We start from the raw sequence: 14838 nt of genomic DNA, 5'->3' as shown, positions 1-14838 counted from the left end.
ATGAACCAACGTGTTATTTGAGTCTCATGCTGTCCAGACTCCTGGCTCATGCTAACAGAGCACTTGGGTAGGGAGGCTGCACAAGAGCCCACGGAGGCCTCAGGTCCCCCATCAGGGGTGCAGCGCCCTCTGTCTAAAATCCTGGTGTTTGCAGGCGCGGGGCACGGGAGCCCGCTTCAGTTTCCATGCGCAGGCGGGAAGCAGCAGGATCCCGTTACCTCGCGGGGTTGACCTGCGCAACTCGCGAGCCTTCCTCCGCGACCCAGCAGCACGGCCCCTTTAAGAGCAAGGCCCGCCGCTGCTCTCGTGTGAGCTCCTGTACGCACGCGCAATTGCGTCTGAGCAGCTTTCGTGCCCTCTAGGCGTTCGGGAGGCTGGTGGCGAGGAGCAATGGGGCTCGGATCGAACTCCTCCGTGCGGGGTAGGCGAGCGGCCGGGCGGGCGCCTGCGGGCAGGGGAGCCGCGGGATGGTGCGCTTCGTTGGGGGTTGTTTCATGTTTGCTCGCCGCCTTCACAGCTCACTTCCAGTTGCTCTGCTCACCCCCCTCCACCTTGGGGCCCTTCCTGCTGGGGCAAGGAGTGTGTCTGAACAGGGAAGGCTACTGTTCCACCAATCCACCCCTGTTTTTAGGAGGATCCTATCTCGAATCCCTTATCCCTCTATCTTGCAGGTCATTGTAATAGCCGTGCAATAGCTGGGTGGCTGTGTCGTGGTGCAGTATCACGATGCAGAGGAAGCGCTGACTGATCCATAGGAAAGGCACCCATTTGCAAAAGGGTCTTGATGCTTTGCAGAGGATGGGGCTCCCCTGGGAAATGCAGTGACCTTCACAGGCTCTCTTGTGCGACTGACGCCGTCGTACAAGAGTTTATGCCCCAAGCTTCTGATAACTACTAGTAAATCATTAATCCAGCAAAATGGTTACGTCCACTAAGGACTGGTATTGTGTGTTTTTAATAGTATCTAGAAGCCCCAGGATTGGTCATTCATGGTCGTAGGTGCTGTGCAAGCGTAGCAAACGCCTTCTCTCTTGCACACCTGCTTTTGCTTCCGAGCAGCCCTTTTGGTGGGAGTTCTCTTACTAAAGAATCCTTTTAAGGACTTTTTTTTTTTTCTTCTTCTGACCATGTTCCTTGTAGTGGATGCTTGGCTTCTCTGCTGAAGACTAAGAAACTAGTGGCTGGCTGATCTTCTCTTGAAAATCCCAGACTGCCTAGTTTTAAATTTTAATTTTTAAACTAAAAATGTTGGTGGCATTTCTCTAGCTTGTAGGATTTAAGAGCAGCATTTCTATTAGTGGCTATTAACCTCACAATGTTATTACCTACCTAGTGTCATATTCTAGAGCAGGGATTCTCAAACTGGGGGTCAGGACCACTCAGGGAGTTGTGAGATTATTACATGGGGGGTGGTGGTCACGAGCTGTCAACCTCCACCCCAAACCCTGCTTTGCATCCAGCATTTATAATGGTGGTAAATATATTAAAAAGTGTTTTTAATTTATAAGAGGGTTGCACTCAAGAAGCTTGCCATGTGAAAGAGGTCACCAGTACAAAAGTTTGAGAGCCACTGTTCTAGAATAACTCAACAGAAAGGTGAGGGAACTTTCTTAGAGCTACAGACTTAGTCAGTAACCAGTGCTTACTATTGTTGGTTGTTGACTCATACTGCAAAATAACAAGAACCTTCCCAAAAGTAAATAACTCAGTAGTAAAGCTATAGTAAAATTATAATTCTTGTACAACCTTGGCCATAGGGGATCATGTGACTGGGTAGTGTTGATGAGCGGCCAAGTGAAGGTACTTCATGGAGAGATATAAACCAGTTACGTAATAGGTCTAAAATTTGGGATTAACATGAAAAGCTTTTGGAAATCCTTAAACTACTGCATAGTCTAGTCTGTGATTTAGAACAGTTTTAAAAGCAGCGAAGGGTCCTGTGTCACCTTATAGACTAACAGACGTTTTGGAGCATGAGCTTTCCTGGGTGAATACCCACTTTGTCAGATGCAGTCGATGAAGTGGGTATTCACCCACGAAAGCTCATGCTCCAGTACGTCTGTTAGTCTATAAGGTGCCACAGGACTCTTTGCTGCTTTTACAGGTCCAGACTAACATGGCTACCCCTCTGATACTTAACAGTTTTAAAATCATTTTAAATAATAACATAGGTGTCTACAGGCATTTAAAATTAAATGTGATGAAGTGTTCTTGTGTTCCTCTGGTCTTTGTAATCCTGCTTGAGTCTTCCATGTAATACAGTTAAACTTTAAAAACTTTTCTTTCAATAGTCTGACTTGTTTCTTAAAGTACCTTTCACAAGTAAGCTTTGTTCTTGTTCAACCTTCAGACATCTAGCATAGGATCTGTTAAGTAGGTTGGTGCAAACTCTTAAAATGAGTAAATCTGGCTACTCACTTTGATTCTTCCGCTCTGCAAATACCCATGAAAACAAACTAGTAGGTATTAGTGGTGATGAGAACTGGTATAATGATTCTAAGAATAAAGTGGTGAAATTCATGGGAGTTTAAGCATTTTGGTTAGCATTTAAAACTAACTATTTTTGACATGGAGGGAGGTATGGAGAATGGCTTTGGGTAGGTGAGGGGAGTATATGAGACTAAATTCCTTTCATTTGGAAAGGTGAACAGTGCTAAATGTGACTAAGGCATCTAATCTTTGTGTTTTTCCTGGTCTTTAAGGGGCTTTAATTAGTTATAACTTGTTGGATACAGCTCTTTTTCATAGGATCAAAGAGTCCTGTGGCACCTTATAGACTAACAGACGTTTTGGAGCATGAGCTTTCCTGGGTGAATACCCACTTTGTCAGATGCAGTCGATGAAGTGGGTATTCACCCACAAAAGCTCATGCTCCAGTACGTCTGTTAGTCTATAAGGTGCCACAGGACTCTTTTTGCTGCTTTTACAGATCCAGACTAAACACGGCTACCCCTCTGATACTGTTCCTAGGATGTAGCTGAAAAATTAATCTGTGATGAAGATAACAATGACAAGCTGCAGAATCTGTTCTTGATTTTCTTTGTAATGAGTATAATAAGCAATTACACTTATTTGTGCACAGTCAAACCAATCTATGACCATTGTGTGGGATGCCATGTGAGTGTGGAAAAAGTACATTTAATGATATTAACATGAGGTCATAAACTAATTCAGGAATGTCCAGTGTGGCTCTTGAGGGCAAATATGGGTTTGATTACACTAGCACTTTTTTCAGTAAAACTTTTGTTGGTCAGGAGTGTGTGGTGGGGTGTGTGTGTGTTTTTGTTTTTTTTTTAAAAGCAAAAGCACCAGTGTGGACAGCCATGTGCTGGTGGGAGATGCTCTCCTGCCAACATAGCTGTGGCTGCTCATTAGGGATGACTTAATTATGCCTGCAGGAGAGCTCTTTTTAAAGAAGAAAAGTTGTCCTTGTAAAAGCTTTCTCCTCCTCCCCTCCCCCTGCCGGGGAAGTGCAGAGCTGTTTACGAGCCGTTGCTCCTTTAAATCTGGACCAGATACTGCAGAAGCAAAGGACTAGGTCCATGTAGCCTTCTCAGGAGTGGGTAGGAAAAGGGAGAGAGCAGGCTGTCCAAAGCAAATGGTGCAAGAGGAACTGGGCTCATGGCAAGAGCACTGGGAAGAGGGTAAGTAAAAGTCTCATAATAGAGGTAGGGATGTCAGGAATATGTTAAGTGTTAGCATGTTTTATTCTCTAGGATTAGAATGAGGGTATCATGTGATTGACGTCTCTTCTAAACCATAAACAATGCAGGCTGACTAAGGCTGAAATTCTTAGTCTGAGATGGCTTTGGTGGTTATAGAATAGTCACATGAGTGTCTTTTTAAATCTGTGGAGAGAACCTTGTAGATCTCAGATGCCCATCTGATTTATGGATGAACAGTTGAGTCAGACTGTGTTTACATATGCAGTAGGAGAACATCTGAGTGGGACCAAGCCCTCAAATTGTCCTCTTGCCATTTCTAGAGCTGGGTGTTATGGCAACCAGGCAGGAGAATTCTGTGACAGTTGGGCAGAAATTCAGGGCACTTTCAAGTGGAAGACACAAAACAAAAACCTGAAAACAGGACTTTTATTTTTTTTTTAAGTGGATTAATTGCAGAGAAGGAAAATGATATCAAGTGAGACAAAGAGTGCAAAGATGTAGAGATGAGCATAAGATAACAGAAAAGTGAGAAATGGGGAGAAAACAACATCTATAAACAGTGTATTTGAGAAACTCAAGACTTTAGTACAGATAAGACAGGTAGAACTTGTTTTTTTTTTTGTTTTTTTTACACCCTGTGAGAAAATGCAGGTTCAGACTAGTAATGTTTATATGAGGATTTAATCTTTTAGCTTTTTTCAGTTCCCTTAAAAAAGGTAAATTAAAAGTATCGCAATTTTATATTTATAGTGTAAAATCAGTTCCTCTTGTGCCCAGTGCCTAGCATTCACTATCTTTAATGAAATATATTTAAGGGAATACTGTAAACCAGTTATGAACAAAATTTGGCTGATTTTGTTTGTAGAGCTGTGTTGTCGTCATCAGTGATAAAGATGCGTGAGCAAAAAATAAATGCAAAGCCATATTAGTTCAATTGTCCTAGAGACTTCTCTTTTTAATAGAAAGGGACAAATTAATTGGGTGGGTGTGGGAAGAAAGGAATTTTATTTTCAAAACACTCTATCAAAGTAGTAGAACTGTCCTTGAAGCACAAATAAGACTCTGGGAGCTAAATTGGCAAAAACTTAAATGGAATATTTCATTCAATCTTTCTCTTTTATCTCTTGCTCTAGTTGAATGGGTTGCTGCAATCTCGTTAGCTGCAGGAGCAGCTGCTGTTGGATATTTAGCATACACAAGATTCCTCTCTAAAGACAAATGCTGCAAGGCAATGGTAAATCTCCATATACAGAAAGATAACCCAAAGGTAGTCCATGCATTTGATATGGAAGATCTGGGAGACAAAGCTGTGTATTGTCGTTGCTGGAGATCTAAGAAGGTGAGAGGGGGGAAAAAATTAACAAATATTTACAATGTGCAAGAATCCTCTTAAGCTCTTCTCAGTTGTATTATTTGATACTTGCTTGTTTTCTTCAACAGATCTATTATTTTGAAGAATCTACTGTAGGAGTGAAATGTAGCAATTATGTAATCTACAAACTAAAATGTAAAATGCATGCAGTTGTAAAGCTTCAGGTTTTCTTGAATGCTGCATAAATGGTTTTAATAAAGGAGGGTGTTCAGGCCCTTGATTCTGCAAAATGACCATGTAATTCTAGAGATCCTCATAGCTGGCAAGATCTAGTAATCACTCTACTAGCATAGGAACCCAACACTTACTAGTTGACAATACCACTGTCCGTGAATCAGTGAGATCTGTCTGTAGGCCTAAATTATTGTCAGCATCTCCTGTAGATGACATTGGAATAAGTGGGAACTCCAGGTTTTTGTTGTTGAGGTCAAGCTATTCATATAGCTCTCTAATTTCATGTTATGCTCAAAGAGTTCATTCACCCCCATTTCAACATAAGGATGGGGAGTGGGAGGAATTATATATGTGTAGAGACAATTTCATTATTAATGTAGCATTCTGGGGAATATAAAGACTAAGGAAGTTTCTGATTTGGCTCACTGTGCTACTGGTTCTCCTACAGTTCTAAAATCCATAATGAGTGGCATAACAAGGAACCAGGGTAAAACCACCAAAATCAAGTTGTAGACCATCAAACCATTATTGAATAATCACTTTGTTAATACCAGTCTGGGAAGGAAGCATGAGGGGTATTCTACAGCTAGTGCCCCAATTTTCTGTCAAATAGCTATCTCTCTCTCGGTCTGTATAGACTTCATGAACTTCAGTGTATCCATGCATTGAATCAAATCTTCTGAGTTGTAAAATGAGCTCATTCTTACTCTGCTTTAATATTGAACAGTTCTAATGTGCATTCCTCACAAGTCTTAAATTTTACCTGAGATGTGACACATCTTTTTAATGTAATGTTGATGTTCTTAGAGTAAAACCAACCTAACATTGTTTAGACAGGAATTCAGTTTTACCTAGCTCTTTTTTCCTCTTAACATTTAAGAGAATGTACAGCAAAAAAAAAGTGCCAGGTTGTCACCAGCACCACTGACGTCCAAAGTCGTGTGTGTGAATCAATCAAGAAGAAACAGCAGGATTCCATGGCTGCCCCACCACTGTGATTTAAAAAAAAAAAAAATAGTGTTGGATTAAAAACAGCTTGTACCTAAATTCCTAGGAACCCTGTCTGGTGTTTAAACAGAACACAAATACAGCGCACATGTGAAGACACTTTTTGCTACTCCTGGGGGAATTCTGCACTACTGCATGTGTGTAATTAATAAGCCATGTATATTTTTAATTTTTTGCGCAGAAAAAGCTTCTGCTGAAATGTTGCTGCAGTTCCCCCTTTTGCCCACGACAGGGCGCTGTGGTGCAAGAACAGTAGCAGCTCCTAGCAGAAAATAGCTTCTGCAGTTCCACCTTTTCCCCACCAGAGGGCGCGGTGGCGACAGAACACAGCAGCTCCCAGCCAGTTAGGGAAGATAAAGAGCCTGCCTTTTTCACAGCGATGGCCAGGTCAAGAGACAGGGGCTATGGGGAGACAGACAGTGTGAGGTGCTGGGGCATTCAGACAGGAGCTCATATGGGCTAGTGGGGGAGGACAGACTGGGACAGGGGCTGAATGGGATTGGAGCCACAGTGGGAGGGAGGTGCAGAGCCACATGGGGATGGGCAGATGTGCTGGACTGAGTGGGAGAGGCTAGGGGTCAGCCTGGGTCTGCATGAGGGAAGCTCCTGAACAATCCCTCCCTGTTCTTCTCCCCCCCCCAAAAAAAAAAAACCAAAAAAACCCCAAAGCTAAAAACCCAGTTCCATACTTTTCCCACCCGTACCCAGCAAGTTCACACCCAGGCTCCTTCCCAGATATTTACTTCCGTCTCCTTCAGCTCCTCCCTTACCCCTGACTCTCCCCTAGCCTTTGCACTGCTTCTCGGGGATGTGGAAAATACAGTTCTCTATTGTTTGTTTTTTGACAAATAGATTCCTTAGTAGATATATTAATACTGAACTCTGAGTAATTCATTTAAACATGTCCTGAATTTTTTTGTTGTCTGTCTTGTTACAGACATACTTGCTGACAAGTATTTTGAAACAAATGACCAAAAATAATTGAAACTGGTGTGATTATATTGTGGTGTTCTGACAAGTAAAATATGCAGAATTTTAAAATATTGTGTGCAGGATCTTATATTTTTTGGTTGTAGAATTAATTTTTTTGGTGCGGAATTCCCTGAGGACTGTGTTTTTTGCATGTATTTTGGCTTGGACTAATTTGCTACTTCAGTTTGTCATGAGCAAGTGAAAATGAAGCTGTAGTATCCTGATGCTTGCAAACACTATAGGACAAGGTTATGTTCATGAACATTTCTGTGGACTTGAGGTTTTGTAAGGATAGCCTTTTGCAAATCTTAACTTGTGCCAAACTTGGACAAAGCAAGGAGGACAGTCTGTTCTATAGACTCAACTTCTACTGTCACTGGATAGTTGTCTCTCTACCTGCTCAATTATCTCTTTCTGCTGAGGGCAGTTAGCTAAGATGACATGTGATGGTGGATTTTGCGATGTGGAGACTCCTCTGCTGGGCATGGTATTAAGATGACAAAACCAAGGTCACTGAACAACCATTAATTGTCAACAACTTCCAATCACAGCCCATTTGAACCAGATTAAAAGCAATGACCTAGAAGTAAAAGGCCTGTTGTTCCTTTAGCAGTCTTCTGAAATCATCTGGTCTCCATCTACCAGTTCTGTTTTAGGAGATAGTCAAGATAAACAGTTTTGGGGATAGGAGATTTAAGTTGCACTGTTCCTGCCTGGCAATTTTGTCGTCCTGCTCCCAGCACAAGATAACACAAAGGAAAAGTCATAAAACACAGGCGGGGGGATAGATCCCACTCCATCTGTCTATTTCTAGTTCTGTTACTGACACCTCAGAAGTCTTGACCCAGTTTTAAAAAAGCCATTTTTTACATCGCCACCTACAAATCTGTCAGCAAAGCTTATCTTTGCATCATGGTACTAGAGTCTGAAGCCCATTACAGTTAGTCAACTCAATAATTCTTTGCAATCTAAAGTGTCAGTTATTTTGCTAGAGGATGTGAAGTCTGTGTCCTGGTTAGCTTACTCATTCTTCAATGTTCTTTCACTTCCATTCTAGCAAAATGATGATCTGTGGTACAGTCAAGCTGCATATTAAAGTTTGTGGGGAGGAAAAAAATTCAAAGCAGCTCTATATAACGCAGGGAATTCTTGGGTTTCTGGTGCAGCTTGAAAACTTCATACTATTTTTCCTCATATGGATAGACACATACCTCATTCAGGCTAATTTTACAATGTCAAATTACACTGAGTATCTAAGAAGATATATCCGGTTGAAATGGAGTTTGTTTTAAAAAATGAATTGGGAGAAGTTCCTGGAACTGGTCCTACCCTCTTGTTACAGTCCCATCATTCTGGGACTGTAACTTTCCACAGCGAAGCATGCAGGAAGGGGGCAAGTTACAGAATAGTATCCCTCAGCTACGCAGAGGGAGACTTGGAGGGAATAAGATGAGTGGAAATAGTTTCTAGGAGAAGGGGAAACCTGAACTCTCAAGCGACTTAACACAGGGAGAACTTGTGCCCCTGGGAGAATCTGGTGGGTGGGGGGAATCCCCAACTAGGATTACAAGGGAAGTTCTTGGTGGCCTTAAAGGACTCCAAAGACATTTTTCTTAAATCAACTTCAGCCTTCCACAGTTTTCCCCTTAGCATATTTAAGAGACCAAATATTTTTATTAGAAGATTTAATTCAAAAATTATCCTGTTATAAATGAATCTATAACAAAATACTCAATCTTCTCAACTAGTAATTGGCGGTAGATTGATTTATATTGCTCTTGTGGATGATAAATTAGATAACCGGTGAAGTATATTGGAATATATTTATCCTCCGTAATTGATTTTCTTGACCCCAAAATATTTTGGGGTCTCATCTCTTTACATACACCTCTACCCCAATATAACGCTGTCTTCTGGAGTCAAAAAATCTTACTGTGTTGTAGGTGAAACTGCATTATATCGAACTTGCTTTGATTCGCCAGAGTCTGCTGCCCTGCCCCACCCGGGCACTGCTTTACCATGTTATATCTGAAAATTCATGTTATATCAGGTCGCATTATATCTGGGTAGAGGTGTACTTCATATTAACTTTCTACACTTGAGATAGATCACATGCAAGGTTCCCATTAGCTCTTTAATTTGAGGCTATTAGTACCTTTCCATGACCGAAACTTGCAAAGTAACAGCAAGTATCCACTTGTGCAAGGATTTCTCATCTAATGTTAGCCTGCCACCCAAGCCAAACCCTGTGAGCTCACAATATGTAGTTAGGGGTTTGGCACTGGCTTCATTTGAGCTCATCTGAAAATACAACTTTCATTCAGTAAATAAATGTAGTAGAACTTATAGCATAGCACATACACTTCCAGTAATTTAATATTTTCTACTTTTTTGTTCAAGTATTTAATTTTTTTTTAAACTAAACTTCAAAAGGACTAAACAAACATTTGGTATTCACTCTAGAATTTAGTGTTATATCATTACAGCTTGAAATTTTTTTGTCCTTCCTCCTTTGTTTTCACCTTTCCTCTTTACCAGCCTGCCCCCACAAACATCAGACACTTTGTTTGCATTCCTCTCCTGATGTGGATGATGCTTCTGACTTCAGATTAGTTAACGGGTGGAAGTTCCTTAGCTGTTGTGCACACGCCCCATTCAAGATTTCTTCTCCCTCCCACCCCCCTTCTGCTGTTGTACTTGTAGTGCATGTGGATAACTCTCCACCAGAGGTTGGCCCTGGCAGAAGCTACCAGGGTTGGAGACCTCCTGGACTACGACTAGGGAGGCTGGCTGGATCCCCTGACGCTCGCTCAACGCACGGGGCTCTCCAGACCTTGTACTCCCCGGCACGTACTACAGGAGGTGGAGGCAGCTTTGCTGCCCGCTTCTCGGGCCTCCCTCAACCGGGTCCTGCGGGAGGGCATGCTCCGCACACCCCAGGCCCTCCGGACCTTTTCATCGGGCCCCTACCCCGTAGATCCGACCGACCCCCCCCCCCCCCCGCCTGTTCTCCGCAAGCTGGCTGCATGATCTGCAGCCGGTCGGTTTTCAAACCGCGCCAAGGAAACCACTCTACACACTCGTGCTCCACACCCTTCACTTCCTCACTCTCGTGTCCCGCCCCGATACAAAGTGGCAGGACCTCCTGCCACCTCTGGAGGGTGAGGAGCCCCAGTGGGCCAGCCTATACTCATCCCCGGCTGGCCTCGGGACCAGGGTAATCAGTTGGCAGCTCCTTCATGGGGCCGTAAGCACGAGTGTGTACTTGGTGCGGTTTACCTCTGTCCCGGACACCTGCCCTTTCTGCAGCGTGAGGGAGACCCTCGTGCACGTTTACTTAGAGTGCGCCAGGTTGCAGCCCCTACACCAGCTCCTCATTAACATCCTATTACGTTTCTGGCTGCACTTTTCCCCTTACCTCCTTCTCTACGCACTGCCTATCCGTGGCCCCACAAAGTCCCGGGACCTCCTGGTCAACCTCCTCCTCACCCTGGCTAAAAAGGCCATCTACACGACCAGGGAGAGGAGGTTGGCTGATGGAGACTCCGGTGACTGTGGGGCTTGTTTCCGCTCCATGGTCCGTTCACGAATCCGGGCGGAGTTCCTTTGGGCGGCGTCCGCTAGCTCCCTTGACGCCTTCGAGGAGCAGTGGGCGCTGTCCAGGGTTCTCTGCTCGGTGTCCCTGTCAGGTTCCCTTCTTATGACCCTTTGACTGCACTCCTGTCCCTATTCTTTTATTAGTTGTCCCCCGTAATCAGTGGGTTCTGTGGTCCTGTGGGTCCTCCCCTTAGGCTGGGGGAGGATTCTTTAGCAGTGAGCGGGCTTCGCCCGCCCACTTCCCGGAAACCCAATAGATACAATGCCCTAAATTAAATCAGCCATCCCAAGCTTCATAGTTAATGCAGCAATTTCAGTGGGAAGGAGCATCTCAGCACTGGACAATACTTCACACACCCCCAATCCATCCATTGGAGCCTAAAAACTCTAATATGGTCTGCTTAATTCACAAGGCATAGAACAAGTGCTGTGTGGTGTAGGGGTTTACTGTCTACAGTATTTCATAATATCAGTGGTGATAGAGGATAAAGGAGGGGATTTTTTAGGGTGTGTTTTTTTGTTCTCTCTCTCTTGGGTCTTTTAGTGCAGTTGCTCTTCACTACCAAAGAACTGTGAGGGAAAACTTAAGGGATGTTAAACAAACTGGATATACTGTAATCGAGCTTTATGGTTGAAAGTATTCCTAAGCTGTACATGTCGGTGACAGATATATTTAAGTTAGTATGTCGCTGTGATATTTATAGTGTTTAAGTGCTTAAATATCCTTGTGGTTTACTAAGGGGATGTTTACATTAGCCTCTCTTCTCTTCCCCCCCCCCCTTTAAAATACCCTGTCACTGGTGCAGTTTGATCAGTGGTATAACTTTCTGAGCACTGGTGCTGGCTGGCTGCTGGTGTCTTCACCACCATCTTAGCTAATGGATATGTTAGCTAAAATGTCAATGGCTGCCAGTACCTTGTTCAAACTGGGGCTCCTACTGATAGCAGCCACAGTGGGGAAACTCTCTCCCCCTCCCCCGCCCTCAAGTCAGAGCCTTTACACTGATAACACTTAAAACTAAAAGCAGCTCTTTCATGCATCCAGAAATAAGTTAATCAGGATGCCCTCAAACACCAGTGCTGCTTATAACGTAATCTTGTTGAAACAACTTTAAAGTGTGCAACAGGGAAGTCCAGTCTAAATCAGTGTTGGTAACATTTGTCTAAGGGGAACCTTACTGAATGTCTGGATTAAAGGGATAGCCGTATTGTCAAGGCTGGTTATTCTTACAATATCAATTGCAAAGCAAGCTTATTTTCCTGATTCTGAAAAATGCCAGCCCTCTCAAATAATGACCACAACACAGGTTGTGAGTGTGTGGGAGCATCTAACTTCTAAGAACATTATTCTGCCAAAAGTGTCTTGTGTAACTTGCAGATACTTCCTTGGTTATAATTTCAAAAAGAGGAATGATAAAATACAGATTTGGAGTCGTCTCTCTTCTCTTCCATCCCCCCTCCCCCATGCTGTGTTGTCAAATCTAGGTTTTTAATCCTTCTGGTTGAATAAGGGGTGAGGCAGGAATTATTCTTACATAAGACATACCATAGTGTTAGATGAAATTTGTTTTTTCATTTCACCAGTAGCTTTGGGTGAATTAATCAGCATTTAATCAAACACTCTCGTTGCCTTGAAGTTTTTTGCTGAGTATTCAAGTCAGTCAAAGTGACTGATCTGGTGGTAAAGAATTTACGTGGAAACTACCATTTGCCACTTGCAGCATTGGTTATTGTGATTCTGTAACTATCTCCTTATCAACTGTTTAACAGTGTCTACAAACCATCGCAGAGCAGTTAAAGAAGGTCTGGCCTAACTTCCCTTGACTTTGATGGATATTTGCTCGGGCACAAAAGACAGCTGTTGGGAGGTGGTTAAACAGCCAAGTTGCTACACCTAGCTAACTGAGTTCTGCTGTGGGTTTTGCTTTAGGTGGAGTGTGCCTTATTTCCCTGAAATAGCAAGAAAGAATTTAAAGATGGCTACTTACAGAAGTGGGGATCTAAAGGTTTTTACCAGATCTACACTAGAAACTGTTGCCAGTATAGCAATGTCCAGATGTCCTGATTTTATAGGGACAGTCTCAATATTTGGGACTCTTATGTAGATGCCAATTACCCCTCCATGATTTTTCACACTTGCTATCTGGGCACCCTAGCAATGTCAGTGATCTCTTAAACAACGAAACACTTTATGGTGGCAAAACCCTAGTGTAGATACAGTTATACCAACAGAAGGACTTTTTTGGGGTGGGGGGAGGGGAACGGTATGGCTTAGATCATTTGGGGAACTGACTAGCTATACGGGCAAAAGACTTCTGTCAGTATAAGCTGTCTCCCCACTAGGAGGGTTTGCTGGTAGTGATGCTGACAAACTTGTTCTAGTGTAGGCAAGGACCTACTTTCCTTCCTTAAAAGAGAGGATCCAGAAACAGAGACTCTTGTGCAAACCTTTGGTAATCTTCACTGCACTCCAGAGCCCCCCCTATGGAATAGGGAGTGATGTGGCGGAGCTGAAAAGGAATTTTTGAGGCTGGCCTAGACTGCTTGTTTCTGACTAGGGTCTGAGATTGGAGCTCCAAAGTGCATTGTGAGTTGGGGTTCTTCCCTAGTTACAGTGCTCCTGTACATTACACTCACAGGTAATTATGAACACTTACACATGTCTAAAATATTAAGTTATTGCAATAACACATTTGAGGTATCACTTGCATTGTAAATGTATCTTTACCATGTGAAGCCATCTTCATAATTTAGGGATTATATTTCCTTCTCACTTAGTTTTTAAATGCGCCCATTCTTTAATACTGTACTTCTCTTCTTTTTCAGTTTCCAATGTGCGACGGTTCTCACACAAAGCACAATGATGAAACTGGGGACAATGTTGGGCCTCTGATCATCAAGAGAAAGGAAGCATAAACTGGATGGTTTGAGGCTATGATTTGTCACGTTATCCGCTTATTTGTAATTGGAGTAAAGATAAGTTCTTAGTCATGTCACTGAAGATTTTTGGGTGTGGTACAAAGCAGGCTCCAGCATGTATATTTCATGGTACTTGCCTTGTTTTAAACACTACATATGTATGTTAAATACTCATGTCTTAAGGCTATTTCTGTCTCAATGAAAATGTACACACAGTTCATAAGTATGAAATTAAAGTGACAATTGTGCTCAGAACTGTATGAAGATAATATATTAAATTATTTTCAAATACTTTTGTTCTATTGGAAGATTATCTTTAAGTAGAATAACTTCCTTAGTGAATAATCTTTTTAATCTGAAACTACAGAAAAGGTGACTGACATTCAGATGCAAATGAGATTCTGTTAAAGGCATTAATGGCAGAAAAGAAATCATGGTGCCAAGTGCATGAAATGTAACTTACCATATCCACAAAGTGTAGTGCATACAGTGATTAAGAATAACATGCTGTTTAAGACAGTTGTACGTTATGTCAATAAAAATCCATTATAAGAACAAAAAGGCTTACTGTAAGAATGTACCAAAAAGTAAGTAGGTAGGGTCGTATTTACAGCAAACAGGCCATTACTCTACTAAAATCAATGGAGTTACACCAGAGTTAAATTTAAAACCTTTTGTGTGTGGTATTTAGAGTTGTAGAACTGTCTTTTTGGGGGTGGGATAGGGATTAGGAAGGGGTGTGTGTACATGAGACTGGGTTCTTTTTTAAAGCACAACTTTATATGCCAGAGAGTGCTTTATTAAATCTTCCCTATTAGAGCATGTTCATATAAGTCTTTCAAAATTCAGCTGCTGGTCGTGGTTTGGCACACCTTCTGTCATGAAAATTTGCTTCCCATTACACACATGGGACAGATGAACCATAAATTCAGTTAACTGCATGTTCGTCCCCACTTACAGATAAACACAAAGCATTGTCGAAAAGAAAAGCCCATGATTTGGATTAGAGGAGGGAGTCGGGGGCAACTTCATATCAGACCCAGCTCTCATAACTCAGTGAAGAGTGGTGTGTACCCAGTAGCTTTACATGTTTTGCAAACCTGACTTATAGTGTCCAGAAAGGGGGTGACT

At 42.6% G+C, this 14838-nt stretch overlaps 1 protein-coding gene across 1 annotated transcript; it reads left to right on the top strand.

The window, feature by feature from the left end:
* The first annotated feature begins 261 nt into the window (after positions 1-261).
* On the top strand, positions 262-14268 carry CISD1 (CDGSH iron sulfur domain 1). Its single transcript, XM_030570364.1, has 3 exons — positions 262-421; positions 4799-5004; positions 13615-14268. The coding sequence occupies exons 1-3, from the start codon at positions 391-393 to the stop codon at positions 13702-13704; spliced, it is 327 nt and encodes a 108-aa protein (XP_030426224.1). The 5' UTR covers positions 262-390; the 3' UTR covers positions 13705-14268.
* Positions 14269-14838: the final 570 nt, after the last annotated feature.

The sequence above is a fragment of the Gopherus evgoodei genome, chromosome 7 (genome assembly GCF_007399415.2).
Source record: "Gopherus evgoodei ecotype Sinaloan lineage chromosome 7, rGopEvg1_v1.p, whole genome shotgun sequence".
NCBI classification, from domain to species: Eukaryota; Metazoa; Chordata; order Testudines; family Testudinidae; genus Gopherus; species Gopherus evgoodei.
The sequence above is the reverse complement of the archived record's forward strand: the minus strand, read 5'-3'. Positions and strand labels throughout refer to the sequence as shown.

Excerpts from the sequence above, each read along its gene's own strand:
- CISD1 (XM_030570364.1), top strand. The coding sequence starts at position 391 with ATGGGGCTCGGATCGAACTCCTCCGTGCGGG. Across the intron at positions 422-4,798 it reads ATCGAACTCCTCCGTGCGGG|TTGAATGGGTTGCTGCAATC; the intron begins GTAGGCGAGCGG and ends CTCTTGCTCTAG. Across the intron at positions 5,005-13,614 it reads GTTGCTGGAGATCTAAGAAG|TTTCCAATGTGCGACGGTTC; the intron begins GTGAGAGGGGGG and ends CTTCTTTTTCAG.